The sequence below is a fragment of the Aspergillus neoniger genome (assembly GCF_003184625.1).
Source record: "Aspergillus neoniger CBS 115656 unplaced genomic scaffold BO87scaffold_16, whole genome shotgun sequence".
Classification (NCBI taxonomy): Eukaryota; Fungi; Ascomycota; class Eurotiomycetes; order Eurotiales; family Aspergillaceae; genus Aspergillus; species Aspergillus neoniger.
Window position 1 is genome coordinate 2181 of NW_020291144.1, and position 14714 is coordinate 16894.

The 14714-nt window shown below is 46.7% G+C and overlaps 4 protein-coding genes across 4 annotated transcripts; 2 read left to right on the forward strand and 2 right to left on the reverse strand.

The window, feature by feature from the left end:
• Positions 1 to 517: 517 nt before the first annotated feature.
• BO87DRAFT_435923 (uncharacterized protein) lies at positions 518 to 3125 on the forward strand (the record flags this gene model as incomplete). Its single annotated transcript, XM_025627792.1, has 7 exons — positions 518 to 1062; positions 1292 to 1297; positions 1351 to 1837; positions 1912 to 2037; positions 2130 to 2471; positions 2565 to 2845; positions 3093 to 3125. Exons 1-7 carry the CDS (start codon positions 841 to 843, stop codon positions 3123 to 3125), a joined length of 1497 nt encoding a protein of 498 aa, XP_025479613.1. The 5' UTR covers positions 518 to 840.
• Positions 3126 to 7196: 4071 nt separating this feature from the next.
• On the forward strand, positions 7197 to 8540 carry BO87DRAFT_415915 (uncharacterized protein). The gene has a single exon (XM_025626715.1). The coding sequence runs from the start codon at positions 7257 to 7259 to the stop codon at positions 8502 to 8504; it is 1248 nt and encodes a 415-aa protein (XP_025479614.1). The 5' UTR covers positions 7197 to 7256; the 3' UTR covers positions 8505 to 8540.
• Positions 8541 to 8875: 335 nt separating this feature from the next.
• Positions 8876 to 11351, reverse strand: BO87DRAFT_308351 (uncharacterized protein; the record flags this gene model as incomplete). Its single annotated transcript, XM_025619432.1, has 5 exons — positions 8876 to 9793; positions 9852 to 10369; positions 10423 to 10905; positions 10980 to 11089; positions 11158 to 11351. 5 exons carry the CDS (start codon positions 11349 to 11351, stop codon positions 8876 to 8878), a joined length of 2223 nt encoding a protein of 740 aa, XP_025479615.1.
• Positions 11352 to 11944: 593 nt separating this feature from the next.
• Positions 11945 to 14153, reverse strand: BO87DRAFT_435928 (sugar porter family MFS transporter; the record flags this gene model as incomplete). The annotated part of the gene is made up of 9 exons (XM_025627793.1): positions 11945 to 12300; positions 12377 to 12612; positions 12672 to 12914; positions 13011 to 13183; positions 13254 to 13357; positions 13428 to 13572; positions 13629 to 13738; positions 13801 to 13972; positions 14043 to 14153. 9 exons carry the CDS (start codon positions 14151 to 14153, stop codon positions 12101 to 12103), a joined length of 1494 nt encoding a protein of 497 aa, XP_025479616.1. The 3' UTR covers positions 11945 to 12100.
• Between the last annotated feature and the right edge of the window lie 561 nt (positions 14154 to 14714).

Below are 14714 nucleotides of genomic sequence, written 5' to 3' on the forward strand. Positions count from 1 at the left end.
GTTATTTCCAGTTCATCGACTCCCCTTCTCATGTAGTTATTTCTGAGTAGAAAATTCATTACGGCAATATGATAAATATATTTTACTGCGGCATTAGCAAGCTTTCTGCCCCTGTCTTGGGCACAACAATTTGCTGGTACTACAATATTTATGAACTATACTGGCCTCAGTACATTATGTAAAGGCACCTTAGCAACAAATTACTTGCTCACCATATCTGGGGATTATCTCCGAGAAGCACACTCACAAAAGAAGACACTTCATTAGAGATATTGTGTTCGCTGACCAATCTAGCAAAAATGGCGTTATGACTACTGATCAGGTCAACGCAGTCTGTGTTGACAGCTGCTACACGTCACTAGAAGCTGCTCGAAACACCATCGCAGCAGCGTGTACTCTGAGTACTGACGTGATCACGGTACACAAAATTGCGTATCCCCCTGCATTTACCGTTGATAACTACATATACACATACGAATTATCATTATCTTGCAGAACAGATGAAACTACTGACAAATTTTGCGACCCTCTCATTGCATCATGGTCGAACAAATCTTTGACCATTCACCAATTGTGCTCTGACTGCTGGCTAGGCGGTCTAGCTCTGGAACTGGCCAGCCCCTTTGGATACGACACTGCCTTGGCAGAAAGCTACGCATCGCTCACCTCCAGTTGTAATGCCACCATGGACACGTATGCCACGCCAACACAATATGCCATTAATGCCACAGCATCGATTAGCTCAACAAATGTCCCGGCATCTGCATCTTCAACTTGTACAGTGTCATATATGGTTCAGTCGAGCGATGATTGCAAATCTGTGGCGCTGGACTTCACATCATGTCCACTGACAGTCTCTTATATATGAAGGACCTGGATCTGTACTGTCATAATTGGGCCGATACGGTGGTCAATTCAACTATATGTATGCCACCGACATGTGACACCTATGTGTGGCAAATGCAAGAAACTTGTGACAATGTCGTCAGTAGGCTCGCCAATGTCACAGTGCCACAGTTCCTAGCAAGGAACCCCAACTTCAACGCCCTTTGTCGGAACGCAGTAAACTACATTGGCTATGTTGTTTGCATAGGGTGCTATATGATACCCTAGCCTTGCACCCTTTCTTCGAGGAACGAGATGCTATGTTAGTATCAGTCCACCTGGAGGTTATCTCAATCACACCGCAGGCACTGTTAACTTGACTGCTTCAAATCCATCCGGCATAACTACTGTTGCCCCTATCCCAACAAATACTCTTAACGGATCTACTTTATACCGTGGCAAGTAGTACACTGTAGGTGTGCATCCCTCCCTGTAATCAGAGTTCAACTCCCCAACGGCAACTAGGTTGTGGAAGGCGACACCTGCAGCGCAGTCTCAGTTGTCAACTCAATCTCGCTGACAGACTTCTACTTTTTGAGTCCCGAAATTGATGCCAACTGTACAAATCTCGAGCTTGGTCAGGCGTACTGCATCACTGCCGTAGGCAATATCAAAACCTACTCTGGCTATCCGATAACCACGCCCTGGATCACCGTGCCGACAGCAAGCTTTTCTGCCGTCGATACATCGATTCCCATAATAACCAGCGACCCGGGATTTATTTACACACCCAGGTACCTCCCCGCCGCACCGGGGACCATCAGTAACTGCCAATCCTACGTGAATTATGACAATACAACCTCCAATCTCAATTCTTGTATTTTTATCGCATACGCATATGACGTCACAACTCACAACTTGTTATCGTGGAACCCTAGTCTTGACACAAACTTGACGACATGTGCCTTGCAACCTGGATACAGTTACTGTGCTTTACTCAATAGTACTTATTGTGAGATTATCCTGTCATTATTTGCTCACTGGCTTTTGTTTTTTTAGCACGAGATCTCTAATTTCAGTACCAAGCAGTAATCAATGGTGATTACACTGACAACGAGCGCGACTCATTATGCCTACCAATTAGTGCAACAGAGTCAATCACGGTGGTGAACTGCAATTGCTTCACGCAGATCTACGGGTACTTGGTTGGAGGTATGTTCCTATAGTCCTGACAGACAAAAGCATGACCACGGACATATAATAGAAAAGATCAAATACAGCGCGCAAATGCTTATGAATCGCAGACTACCAATGTGAAGACATCGAGTCTGATTTCAACATCACAGCAACCGAACTGAAAACATGGAACCCCTGGCTTAGCGGCAACTGTGATACTGCTCTTTACGCGAATATCACCGGTAACGACCTCCGCGCCGTTTGTGTTGGGGTAGGCTCTAGCTCGTCTATCACCACTACTGCAACTACGGCTACTACTACAACAAAAACAGCCGAATCTGCAGCACCAACCCAAACAGGTGTCATCACTGGATGTCAGGAGTTCTTCATTGTTAAATACGGAGATGACTGCTCAACCATGGAGGCTGAGTTTGGAGTCACCCTAGAAGAGCTCTATGAATGGAATCCAAGTAGTCCGTCTCCCCTCCGTCCACACTTTACTTACATTCTCCATGTTCATTGAAAGAACCATTCTGAAGGCTGATTAACTTGATTGGCATTAGTTGGACCTACCTGTACAAACCTGTGGCTTGGTTATGCATATTGCGTCAATGGGCCTGTACCAACAACAATAGCACCAGTCAGCATTTCTCCAACAAAGACGGGAAGTGTTAGTAACTGCAACAAGTACCACACAGTGTTGGACCACGACTCATGCGCCGCCATTGAGAGTGAGTATGACATTACCTTCGCGCAACTTTATGACTGGAACCCAGAAATTGGGTCTGATTGCCGGACGCTTGTCATAGGCGATGCTGTTTGTGTGGGTATTAGTTCCGAATCGGTATGTGTTCTGGACAAGCACCTAGAGACGATGTTGGGGAATGCAGAGGAAGAAATGCCACAGAAGATATTGCTTAGAATGGAATTGACCAATCAGACTTCCTTTTGCTGTGATTACCTTTTCACTCTTCTTCCAATCTTCCCTATAACCACTCATCTTCAGTCCTTGTACATGCAGAATTCTGTTGCGTATATTACCATTCTTTTTGGTTTTCGTTATCAGTCACATGTACCTAAATTTATTCTAGCTGTTTTCTGGATGCCATCCGACTGAGACTTGACCTCGTTGTGACATGGTGTTTATATTGAGGCTTTTGACTCAGTGCAGTCGGCGTTCTAGCTTTTCGTCTCGAGTGTCTTACATGCAACAGTACGACTAGTATATGTGACAGGAATGGATGCTCTACATCCTACAATATTATTATACGTAATAGACTTCATATTACCTATTCCATATTATTATATGAAATATGTTGAGCCATTGAAACTTATCACATACTCTACGCTTTACCTTCAGTAGGACGGTAAGAGGATATCCATCGTCCTGGCAATCTCCTCTTTATAATTAGATTGTACGACCCAATTGAGTTCAGAAAGAAGGGTTTCCGGATGAATATTGAACTTCAAAATGTTCACCCAAAATCTGATGTTCTATTCCTGATGACGATCAATGTCCAACTGACGGGAGGTAATCAAGCCAAGACGAAAATGTCTAGGTTGAGGAGTGTTAGTATTACATTTGCCATAATGTATTATGGGGCTCAGATTATTACTCCACGAGATTTAAGACGAGCCTAGAAGCTACGCTACAATATCAGCTCCATCGAAGGAAGGTGTAGGTGGGGTGTTATCGGCCGTCACCCTCGCTGCGTGGGAGTCCCAAACCCTACAGCTGGATCTTCGCATTCGCGAAACACTCTGACGAGCTCAGCCACGTACAGCGATACGGCGTAACATTGGACCTGACCTCCCCATTAGCGCCTATACAATCCCATCTAATGCCTTCATTCACCGATACCGGGCTGAACTGCACTCTTTATCTAGATCCATGGCACTAGGATCCCGGCCGAATAGTCGTGGACAAGGACGCGTTTATCGGATGGGGCGGCGGTATCTTTTATACAAAGGCCTGCATCTGGCCAACTTGGCCTTGAAGAACATATTGGCTTACACGCTGATGAGCTATCGGATTAATCTGGTCAGTAAGGATGGTAATTAAGTCGCTGGCGCCCCCGTCCAGACTGGAGGTACTACTCAACATGACAGCCCCAGGGGGTTGCACGCTTCGGTTTGTAAGGTGCAGACAGCGAAACCGTAGGTTATAATCATTGTACCAACACATGAGCAGGTAGCACGCCACACTGCAATCCCCACAATATCTCCATCGTTGGAGCATCAGTATTGATATATATACTATGCCTAAGCAATCCCTTCCTACTAGATCCCTAGCTAAAACCAAAACATATTGTTATCGCTAAAACTCTTCCACATTTTATTCAAATTTTCATATTTTATTGGACATAAGTCTATTATGCTATCGCATGACTTGAGTGCCTTGATCCTTGTACGTAGCTTTGAAGTATGTAAGGGTAGTTATTGTGATCTTTATCCGATGTATAACCCGCTACAATATTTTTACAACTTGAGTTATCCACCTCATATGGAAGAAAAGCGCAATTGGAAATATATTTCGTCAAGATGAAGGCTCAAAGATATATGGTTTTGATCTATTTAGATCCCAAGGGGCTGGGTGGTCGGTTGGAAAAGGTGGTGGTCGGAGACCACGCAGGAAGAAGAAGCGAAGGATCAGCTGACCGCTGCCTGGCTGCAGACAACAGCCTCCATGGGGTCGCGTGAAAGTGGCTTATCGGAAGACTTAGCATATAAGGGATATGTTTACCCAGCCCGATCGCTCAGAACCTTACTTTTCTATCTGATACCGTAACCAGTAGGCAGCGGGCACCTAATTAGGCGTCTGAGTCCCCTGGTGGAAATCAATGCTTCCTAATATTACCTTTAAACAGGGTAATATTTGTATGTTAACCGGGCCTACATTCCTAGTTTCGCCTATTTCGTCCACCTGCAGCATGTCTTAAGGTAAATAAACTGGTTCCTGGATTATATGGTTCCTAATTGACATTATTTCGCTGACTTATGATCATAAAGGACACACCATGGTTCTCTATGGGTTGTACTACTAGAAAGGCAACGTATATTAGCCATCTGATAGTTATAAAGACCTTGCCTTGTCTCCTTAGTTGCTAAGCATTGGAAGCCAGAAATCTATTTATGTTCGCTAGTGAACGTGTAGCCCGATGGCCCATACCAGGAAATTGAAAACTCGCAGCTTCAATTTCTACTTTCAATTTCCCCAACGTACATACTCAATATGACCTTTACCATGACGCGAATGTATTGCCACTATATCAATCAATACGAGGCCCCACAATACTAACGCATATTTCTCACAGGCCTGTTGAGTAATATTCTCTCTGCTTAATCACGAAGCAAAAAAGCTTTGATTCATCTGAGCTACAAAATGTCTCCGACCATCTAGAAGCTGTAAAGTCGGAAGCTCTGCTCGGTAAATGGGAGCTTCACTTACTCCGAACTGGACACCCTTCAGAGTCGGTAGCAGAGAGACTCCTACCTCTTATTAAGATTGTCCACTCCAACACGTCCGTGACAAAGTATTCATTGGATGGTGAAACAAAGAAGTCTCTTCCCGATTGGGGTGACATGTTTGTGAGTCTTCGCACCAATTCCTGGTCCTATCCCTTACATGTCTGTCCCTTTTTGATTATTGCATCTTTCTTGACCTCAACTGATGTGAATGGCTGAAGCTGTTGGAAATCGCCTATCGCGGTCTTTGCTCTATGGCTATGATATATGATGATCATCAACGGATAGATTACCTTCGCTATGTTAATAAACACATCATTGCCGGTGCTCACTGGCCAAAAAAGGAAGACGAAGCCGGAGTGTTATATTTCTACCTCACCAAGGGTTAAGGGGCAAGACCTGAGCGTCGGCCTTTTTTGTCCAATTATCTTCGATATATCGTGAAACTCTAGTTTTACGTTCCTTTCGCTTCATTTTACCATGAAATGGAATCCTGAGCTTGTCAATATTGCATCGACCGAGTCATTTTCTTGCCTGTATTATAATAGCCCCTTTCTTCCGCACGAGGTAAAACATGCCTTAAAGGCTTCGAAGTATTTGTCATTCGGTGAGGCTTGTATTGTGCCTTCTAGTCGTTTGCTCATAACATGCCTAAATTATCCGATCGCTGGATGACTGGAGGGCGCTTTGCCAGTATTGACTGGGGACATGAGTCATTTACGTAGTCAGCACATCGCAGACTTTAGTGAATTACTCATTATTCATATTTAAAGGGTAATAGATCTTGTATGATAGTTGAACCTAACCAATTGCCATGTTATATCCTGCAGATCATCTATGAGCTTCCCAATTTCGCCGGATACATAGTGCAATACATGCAAGGCCTGGTCCTCCTGGCGTCCCGTGTCACACCCATTCATACAAAAGTAGACCTTTATAATGATAAGATTTGTCAGTCTATGATTTAGGTTACTGTTTCACGTCCCTGGTTTTACAGCAGTCTTATCTAGTATTTTATCATAGCAGGACATCTTCTATCTATCTTAGTGTTACAGGTCTGGCACAGACAATTAGTGGGTAATATATATATCTGCTGGGAAAGTAGAATCCTACCATCCTATTATCATCTTGGCCACATTTACTTGATCCGGCAAGGTGTAGCGCAATTTATGGCAATAATATTTTAGAAGCTTGATATGTATATAGACTAGCTAGCTAGCTATGCAAGAAGGTGACTGGATCGCTAGATCCGAGATCATGTCATGTTCCCTCACACCATTAAAGACACACCCAGCACTATGATACCCTAAGGCACCAATAACTCCCTTGGACTTGCCCCGATTTTATGTTTAATTGCCTAAGGTGTTAAATAGGCTGAAACCACGTCACCAGCAGACCTGGCACTGACCTCAGAGGAGGACCCAGAGGCGGTGGAAGAAATATGGTATGAGCAGTTGCCACTGGCAAGATCCCATGACTGGAATTTCCTTATGATTTCTATCTAGGTGTCGCGAGGTAGGTGGAGATTGGTTATGAGTCGAATCTCTACAAGATCCAGAGAGCGCGGGCGTGCCTTTGGGGACTCAGGCATCAAGGTTGTGGGGATGTAAACCTTAAACTTACGGCTTGGCTTCCTAATCGGGTCTAGTGCAGTCACGTAGTACTGTACTTTGGAATTGTCGCATCTCGCATGGCTTCACATATCGTTGAGATGCGCTCTCGATGTTCCCCCAACCAGACTTTTTGGCTCGCTATACAGACGGCCTTTAGTTGATTCATGTTTGCTCACGATGAGCAACCCTCATCTCCGTCTCGATACGCCCCAATCCCACACCATTTTCATCCGCCCGGGCATCGAACCATATACTTCATCTTTGCCGGGTTCTGTTCGACTTTCAAGGAAGGCTTCCATGGACATGGACATGACAGATAGTGCACGCAATATCACTATAAGTCTTGTTCGATCAGTGAAATTCGATGGCCATAGCTCACTTCGCACAAACCTCAAGGGTCGCTGGCGGAGTACTCTTCGATATCGACAGTCCACGACAAAGCAATTTGTAGCACCGGGCTACGAAGAGACTATTTTGAACTGTATTCTTTGGTCCGCACTTAACAAACTGGTGTCATGTCGGAATACAGACACGGAAGATGGTGTGGTATACTACTTTAATATTCCGGTGCCGAACTGCCTCCCTCCAACGATGAAAACCGAGCTCGGGACAGTCGATTACTACCTCAAGGCCACGATTGACCTTGAGTCTGGCCGCAAACTGAGTGTGTCCAAGACCCTTGACATTCTTTATCGCTTGATACAACCAACATCTTTCCCCAGCAATTATTCTCGACGGTTCACTGCCTCCCCTCTGATGATCCAAACTACGATATCACAGCAACGACCAAAAGACGCGACTACCAAAGCCATGTTCTCCGTGGAGCTAGCAATTCGGAATTTGCTGACACCAGGTGCCCGAGATGGTGAAATGAAATATATAGCTATCTCAGCAATCAAGTGGAGGGTCGACGAAGTAGCTATGCGCCGTAATATAGCCCATTGTGAGATGCAGGCTTTTGCTAACACTACAACGACGTCGAAACAGTCATTGATAGAAGGAAAGCTCGAACCCCGATGCCCGAAAGTCATATTGAATTGCTCGGATCAGAGCTGCCTGCGTGATGGCTGCTTACGGGTCGACTTCGAAATCAGGATTCCGGAAAGTGCAAATGCTGCAGACGAAATCTGTGAGAGTTACTGTGGCGGTGACGATCCACGGAATATTTTTCCACTGGCCGATCTTCCAGGAATTGCTATCAACCACGAATTGAAGGTCGAGCTTATAACCCGGGAGGACACCTTTAGTGGTAGAACGAATAAGAAACTGGACCGGAAACCCATCGCTAAGTTGTACGGTGCAATATTCCCGCTGCGAATACACAAGCTTGCCAATGATGTCGACGCGATGGAGACATATTGTCTCGACGAGCCTCCGGCATTTGATGTGATCCAACAGATGCTACCCCCGAAATACGAACCATAAATCGATCCACAAATCGAAAGATTCTTCAAGAACCAGAGGGAGTTGGGGAAGTGGGAAGATAGAATACATGGATTGCTTCAGTCAGCTCAATAAAATTTCGAAGCATCCTTGAAATGCATATGCACACCACTTTGTAGCACTCACAACCTGCCAGATGGTTTCTTCTATTGCGCAAATTATCTGATGTCTGAGCTGCCCGTTTTGTTTTGCACTGAGTGTAGCAGGCCCTTACAGCACAAGCTGAGAATCTATCTCCTTGTGAGAACTGATGGTCATTGAGTAAGCACGATAGGATCCTCACCCTTTACAGACAACCTCAATCGCAATATACAAGGAAAAGTTACATATCATTGCAAGAGACATAAGCAGTTCTAATGCTGAAGTTCAATCCAGTGGGCCCCGTTGAACTCTCTAAAATCGCCCCTCAAGACCTCAATCCCATCGCGTCTTACTTCCGCTACCAGGTCCTTGATTTTAATGGCGATGCGATCTGGCACAAACCCGAAATGAGCATATGCATCCTTCGAAGGCAAACTCTTTCCAAAGTAGTTCATGGACACGGATGCATCAGCATAGCGCTCCCATCCGTTAGACGGGTAGGCCTCAATCACGACTGTTGGCTTGCCGGCGCGAGGCTTCAATACAGAGTGCTTGTATTCCCGAGATTGTTGCTCGAAAAGCCTTGTGCAAGGGAATGAGACAATCCGTGCGCGGAGAGCATATTCCTTAAGAAGTAATTCGCGGGTTTGCATCGCATATACCATTTCTGAGCCGACTCCGATGATGGTGACGTCAAAGTCGTCGCCCTCTGCCTCAGCAAAAACGTACGCGCCTCTGATTACACCTTCGCGTGAGGAGTATTGTGGATACTGGGTCAAACCCTGACGGGATAGTGAAATGACAGTCGGCGTCTCAGTCGCGCTAATGGCGGCGTTGTAAGCGCCTGCAACTTCTTCTGCATCGCAGGGGCGGATGTAGAGTAGGTTAGGCATAGCACGCCATAGCGCAGCAACTGCGATGGGCTGGTGCGTAGGTCCATTCTCGCCGACTCCGATGCTGTCGTGGGTGGCGATGTGGATCTGCTGGAGGCCTTGTAGTGCGGCCATGCGGATAGCGGCAGCGGCGTACAAATGGAAGACAAAGTATGTACTCGTCATGGGGATGAAGGTGCCTCTGTTAAATGCAGCAAGCCCGTTGGAGATAGCGCACATGGCATGTTCCCGGATACCATAGTGAATGTATCTACCGCTGTAGTCTCCGGTCAGACCACACATGGTTTGGAGGTCGGGCTGCAGTGCATGTAAGTGACTGAAATTATCATCAGGAAAGGAAGCTAGTGACACGTACAGACTGGAAATCGACCTTGTTCTTGTAGGCGACATTGCAGGAGGGTGTAAGATCCCCAGTCCCGATCAGGAACGAATTGATGTTCTGTCCCAGGGCGTTGGTTATCACACCAGCAGATTTCCTTGAGGCAGTGGACGCGGTAGGCTGCTCTTCCTTGTTGGGGATGTACTTGTTCCAGTCTTCTGGAAGCTTTCCTGCAACACGGCGCGCAAATTCAGCGGCCAGCTCGGGGTATTCTTCACGGTACTTGGCAACGGCCGCATGCCAGCTCGCTTCATGAGCCTCGCCACGGCCAGGTATATCACCGAAGAAGTCATAGACATCCTGTGGAATGTAGAAGTGTTCGTTAGGGTCGAGGCCGAACGATCTCTTGACGTTAGCCACTTCCTCGACACCCAAGGCCGATCCGTGTACATCAGCCGTGCCGGCCTTGGCGGATCCAATACCAATCACGGTGCGGACGTTTAGGAATGTTGGCTTATCGCTAAAGCGAGCGGCATTAAGCGCGTTTACGACGGCTAAATCGCATTAGCAGACTCTTCACACGAAGTCAAGGGTTTGGGAGACCTACCGGCAACATCTGTGTCCCCATTGTACACGTCTACCACATTGAAACCAGTAGCTCGCATCTTCATGTTCATATCCTCGGTGTTAGCAACATCTGCACTTCCATCGCACGTGACGTTGTTATTGTCGAAGATGACACATAGATTGTTCAGCTTCCAGTGGCCAGCGAGCGAGAGCGCTTCGAGACCAACACCTTCCTGAAGGCAAGCGTCACCGACCATGCACCAGGTCATGTTATTTACCACTTCATGGCCAGGTCGGTTGTATGTAGCAGCCAGATTTTTAGTGGCCATGGCGAGCCCAACGGCATTAGCGACACCCTGGCCGAGTGGACCCGTTGTGACCTCCACGCCTTCAATCTCGATTTCGGGATGACCGGGGCAGAGCGAGTCAAGTCTCGCGGAGTGGTATGTCTTGAGCTGATCGTGTGTCATGCTCGGAACACCAATAAGGTGCATAAATAAATATTGCCATAGGCAGGCATGGCCTACAATAATTTCGTTTTAGCCAGAATTTGAGTAGAGTCAGACAGCTCGGCCGGAACAACGCCCAAAGACTTACCATTTGAGAGCACAAAACGGTCGCGATTGAAGTAGTTGCAGTTCTTTGGGGAATACTTCATGACATATTTATACAAGGCGATACCAATGGCAGCCATACCCATCGGGGCTCTGTTGAGCTTGGTTAGCGCTGTTCCCATGTTGTCAATTAGGATATACAGGATATGGAGCTGACTCACCCAGCGTGACCTTCTCCATACTGCTGGGCAAGATCAGCAATGAAGGCCCGAAACACATTCATCACACGCTGGTGCTTCTCTGGGCTTTCGAGACCGATACCGACGCCGGCCGAAGCTCCATTGCGAATACCGGAGACTGCTTTGGTGGGCAGACTCTGGATGGGCTTCTCTGTAAGTTCTAGTGCGGGCGCCATAGCCGGTATGTCAAGGCTAACAGCGAAATCAAGAATTTGCTGTTAACAAAAAGGCTATGATAGTGAATTTGAGATTGTCAGGCCAAAGACATCGAGATAGCAGTATTCTTATATCTCATGCCATTCAACCCGATATGCCATATGCCCCAGATTTGAGGCACTGACCAAGTTATGGGTCATGTTGATTCTGGATCGAGACGAAGTCAATCAACTGTCAGTGAGGCCACTGACCATAGGGTCGCCGTGTGTCAGACGCAGTACAAGTATTTCCATAGGGTTCTGGGTGCTGGTCATGGGTCGGAATAGCGCCTCGCTTCGAGACCGGTGACCCTCGCCTCGATGACCCCTCGGCTACGTTACTGTGAGAAACGGACTGCCCCCACAGTGATGATACATGCCTAGCAGGCATAATTAGTCATCTTGACATATCTTTGACTAACTTACTACTGATGAAGTTAATGTCACCAAAAAAGGGTGTCGGATTCCCCTTCCCAACAACATGTTGTACTCCTACAAGCACAAGAGACATGGACTTGGCGTATACGCTTTGAAAAGAGGTGAGTTCACAAAGACCCACAAGTACTTTATAGTATGATTCCAGTTGCTTTATTATCGAACAATATGATCTATGTACATTGTACATGCCTAATATAGAGTTGCATTGAAGTTTACGAGGCCCAAGGTTCCCGCCCCTTTCGGTCATAAAACACCCGAGCCGGGCTATTATTTTATAAGTGACGTGGATGATATCATTTGGAGGAGGCGTTTTCAACCATATCCACCGTAGGAGCACTTTCCTTCCGCCCATGTAGAACAGCGTCAGTAAGCACCAAAGCATCTTGGGTGATTTTCGCCATCTTCTTCTTGGACTGTGGGCCAATGAGCCATTTAGGATTGGTCTCGAACAAGACATCAATATTTTCAAGAGACGCCTTGCGGGTTTCGGGAACTGTGGTGTCAAAATGTTAAGATAGGGTTCAAACTCGGGAAATCCAATCCGTATCGTACGATGCAGGAATACTTACTGAAAAAGTATATCACTGGGATGAAAGACAGATTCGTACATGCCCACAGGATGTAAGTACCATACTGAATGCGAGAGATTAGGACAGGAGATATCATAACAACAAAGAAATTACAGAGCCAGAAAAAGCCGGTGGAGATAGCGACGGATGTTCCACGCGTTTGCAGCGGTGTCAACTCGACGGGTAGCAAGAATGCCAGCCCGTTAGTGCCGATGGCACAGACAGTGTTGAAGATGCTAAACATTCAGGCGTCAGCAATGTAAACAAATAAATATCTATAGACACAATGACTCACAAGACGCAAACTACTGACACGTATCCGTATGCTGTATTGCCTGGATACGCAACGGTGGCGGCGAGAATAGCCATGCTGACACACTGCCCGACCGCCCCGAAAAGCAGCAAGGGCCGACGCCCAAGTCTGTCGATGAGGGGGATTGGAATGAAGCTCGCAATCCAGAATTCCAGGCCGACAAAGCCGGACATCAGCAAACTGAGATGTCGGGAAAACTTCAGTGTATTTTGGAAAATAACGGGACTGTAGTATTTAAACATGATGTGGTAAGCGGGTGATGATCACAATATATTTGAGAGATTGGGGGGTTCCGGACGATAGGACGATAGCTGGACTTACACATAATATGTAATAAGATTGACACCAGTAAGCTGGTACATGCACATCACAAATGCAGACAAGACGAGTCGCTGGAAGAACCGGGGCCTTCCCTGAGTGAAGATAGCCTGCCATTTAGAATCACTTTGGGAATCTTCTTGGAGTGCGTTCTCAATCAGAGACACAACAGTGCACTAGATCAAGCCCGTAACATTAGCAACTCTGTTTATCAAAGGATCTTAATACCACACGTGGTATACGAACAGCTTCAGCAGCGCGTGTAGCAGGATCTTCTTCCAACGACAACATATCAACAACGTCGCGTGCATCATCAACGTTTCCGTTGCGCATCAGAACTCGTGGGGATTCTGATATATCAAATACATTGCACATCAGTCTTCCGGTACAGTGTTTCTATATGAGTGTATTGCCACTTACCCGGAAGAAAGAGTGCCATAACAATAGTCACAGCCGAGAAAGCAGACTGTAGCCCCAGTGGTAGCCTCCATGCCCAACCATTGTTACTGGTACTAGAAGAGGCTGCCAGGCCATAGTCGACCCAGTATGCTAGGGCAATCCCGAACTGCAGGGATCAGCTTATGATTTCTTGTAGGTTGCTGTCAATGCACGCTGGCATACCAGGTTAATGTTAAGTTGCCACATGACGGCTCGACCTCTGTTCTTGGAACGAGAGCACTCGCCATTCCAAGTTGGCAATATAGCAGCTGCCATACCATTGCCAAACCCGGCTGCAGGCAGAATATGTCAGTATTTCTCGATGTTAGGCACTCAGAAGCGAAGTGGAACACACCGACAATACGGCCTACTATTAATTGGGCTAGATCAAAAGAGGAAGCCTGAAGGATGGCACCAATGATAATAATCAGCTCTCCCACCATGACGGTCAGCCTTCGGCCGAACTTGTCACCACTGATTATAACGGTCAAAGCGCCGGCTGCACATCCTAGTTCATAGACAGCCACCTGTTAACGTTAGAAGCACGTCCCCTGGTGAGGGATTGCTGTAAACAGCCCAAGCGCCATCTTCACGTACCGCGAAGCCTTGGAGTGTAGAGTTGCCATTCGAAATGGAAGGGAATGTTGCTTCGAATGATGGGCCCGTGAGAAGACTACCCATGACACCTTGATCGTAGCCGAAGAGCATGTTCCTACATGGCGCACAGGCGTGCGTTAGACTCCGTCTCGCTTGTAAAGCTGGCGGACATACTCACCCAATGCCACATGTAGCAGTAATTAGATACTCGATCCATGCTGATCTAGCCCCTCGGCCTCTAAGGCGCTCGGTGAGGAACGTATAGGGCGTTGTGAATGGTTTCATTCTAATTTTCGTCTCGCAGCTGACTTGGCAATAAGTTTCAATGAGGAATCAAATCTCGCTTGCAGGTAGGTTGAAGAGAAATGTATTTCGCCAAGAACTCCATGAGACTAAGCACTGGGTTTGTTATAATGAAATTACTTTCTGCTGGATCGGCGATAAACAGCTTGGAGGATTGGGGTATCTCCGGATTCCCCGCATTGTGGGGGGTCTCCCTGATTATCGCTGCTGAAATTTGAGGCTTCCTAAAGCTACGTTTGCCATCGTCTCGGGACCGGCCCAGAATTGGACAATTGGTTCGAAACCTTAAAACTGTCATTGAGCCACACGGATAGCCAGAATCTTAAGCTTCCCGCTGCATTCGACGGCGCCTGACCCCAGTAAGTTGCC

Excerpts from the sequence above, each read along its gene's own strand:
- BO87DRAFT_415915 (XM_025626715.1), top strand. The coding sequence starts at position 7,257 with ATGAGCAACCCTCATCTCCGTCTCGATACGCCCCAATCCCACACCATT.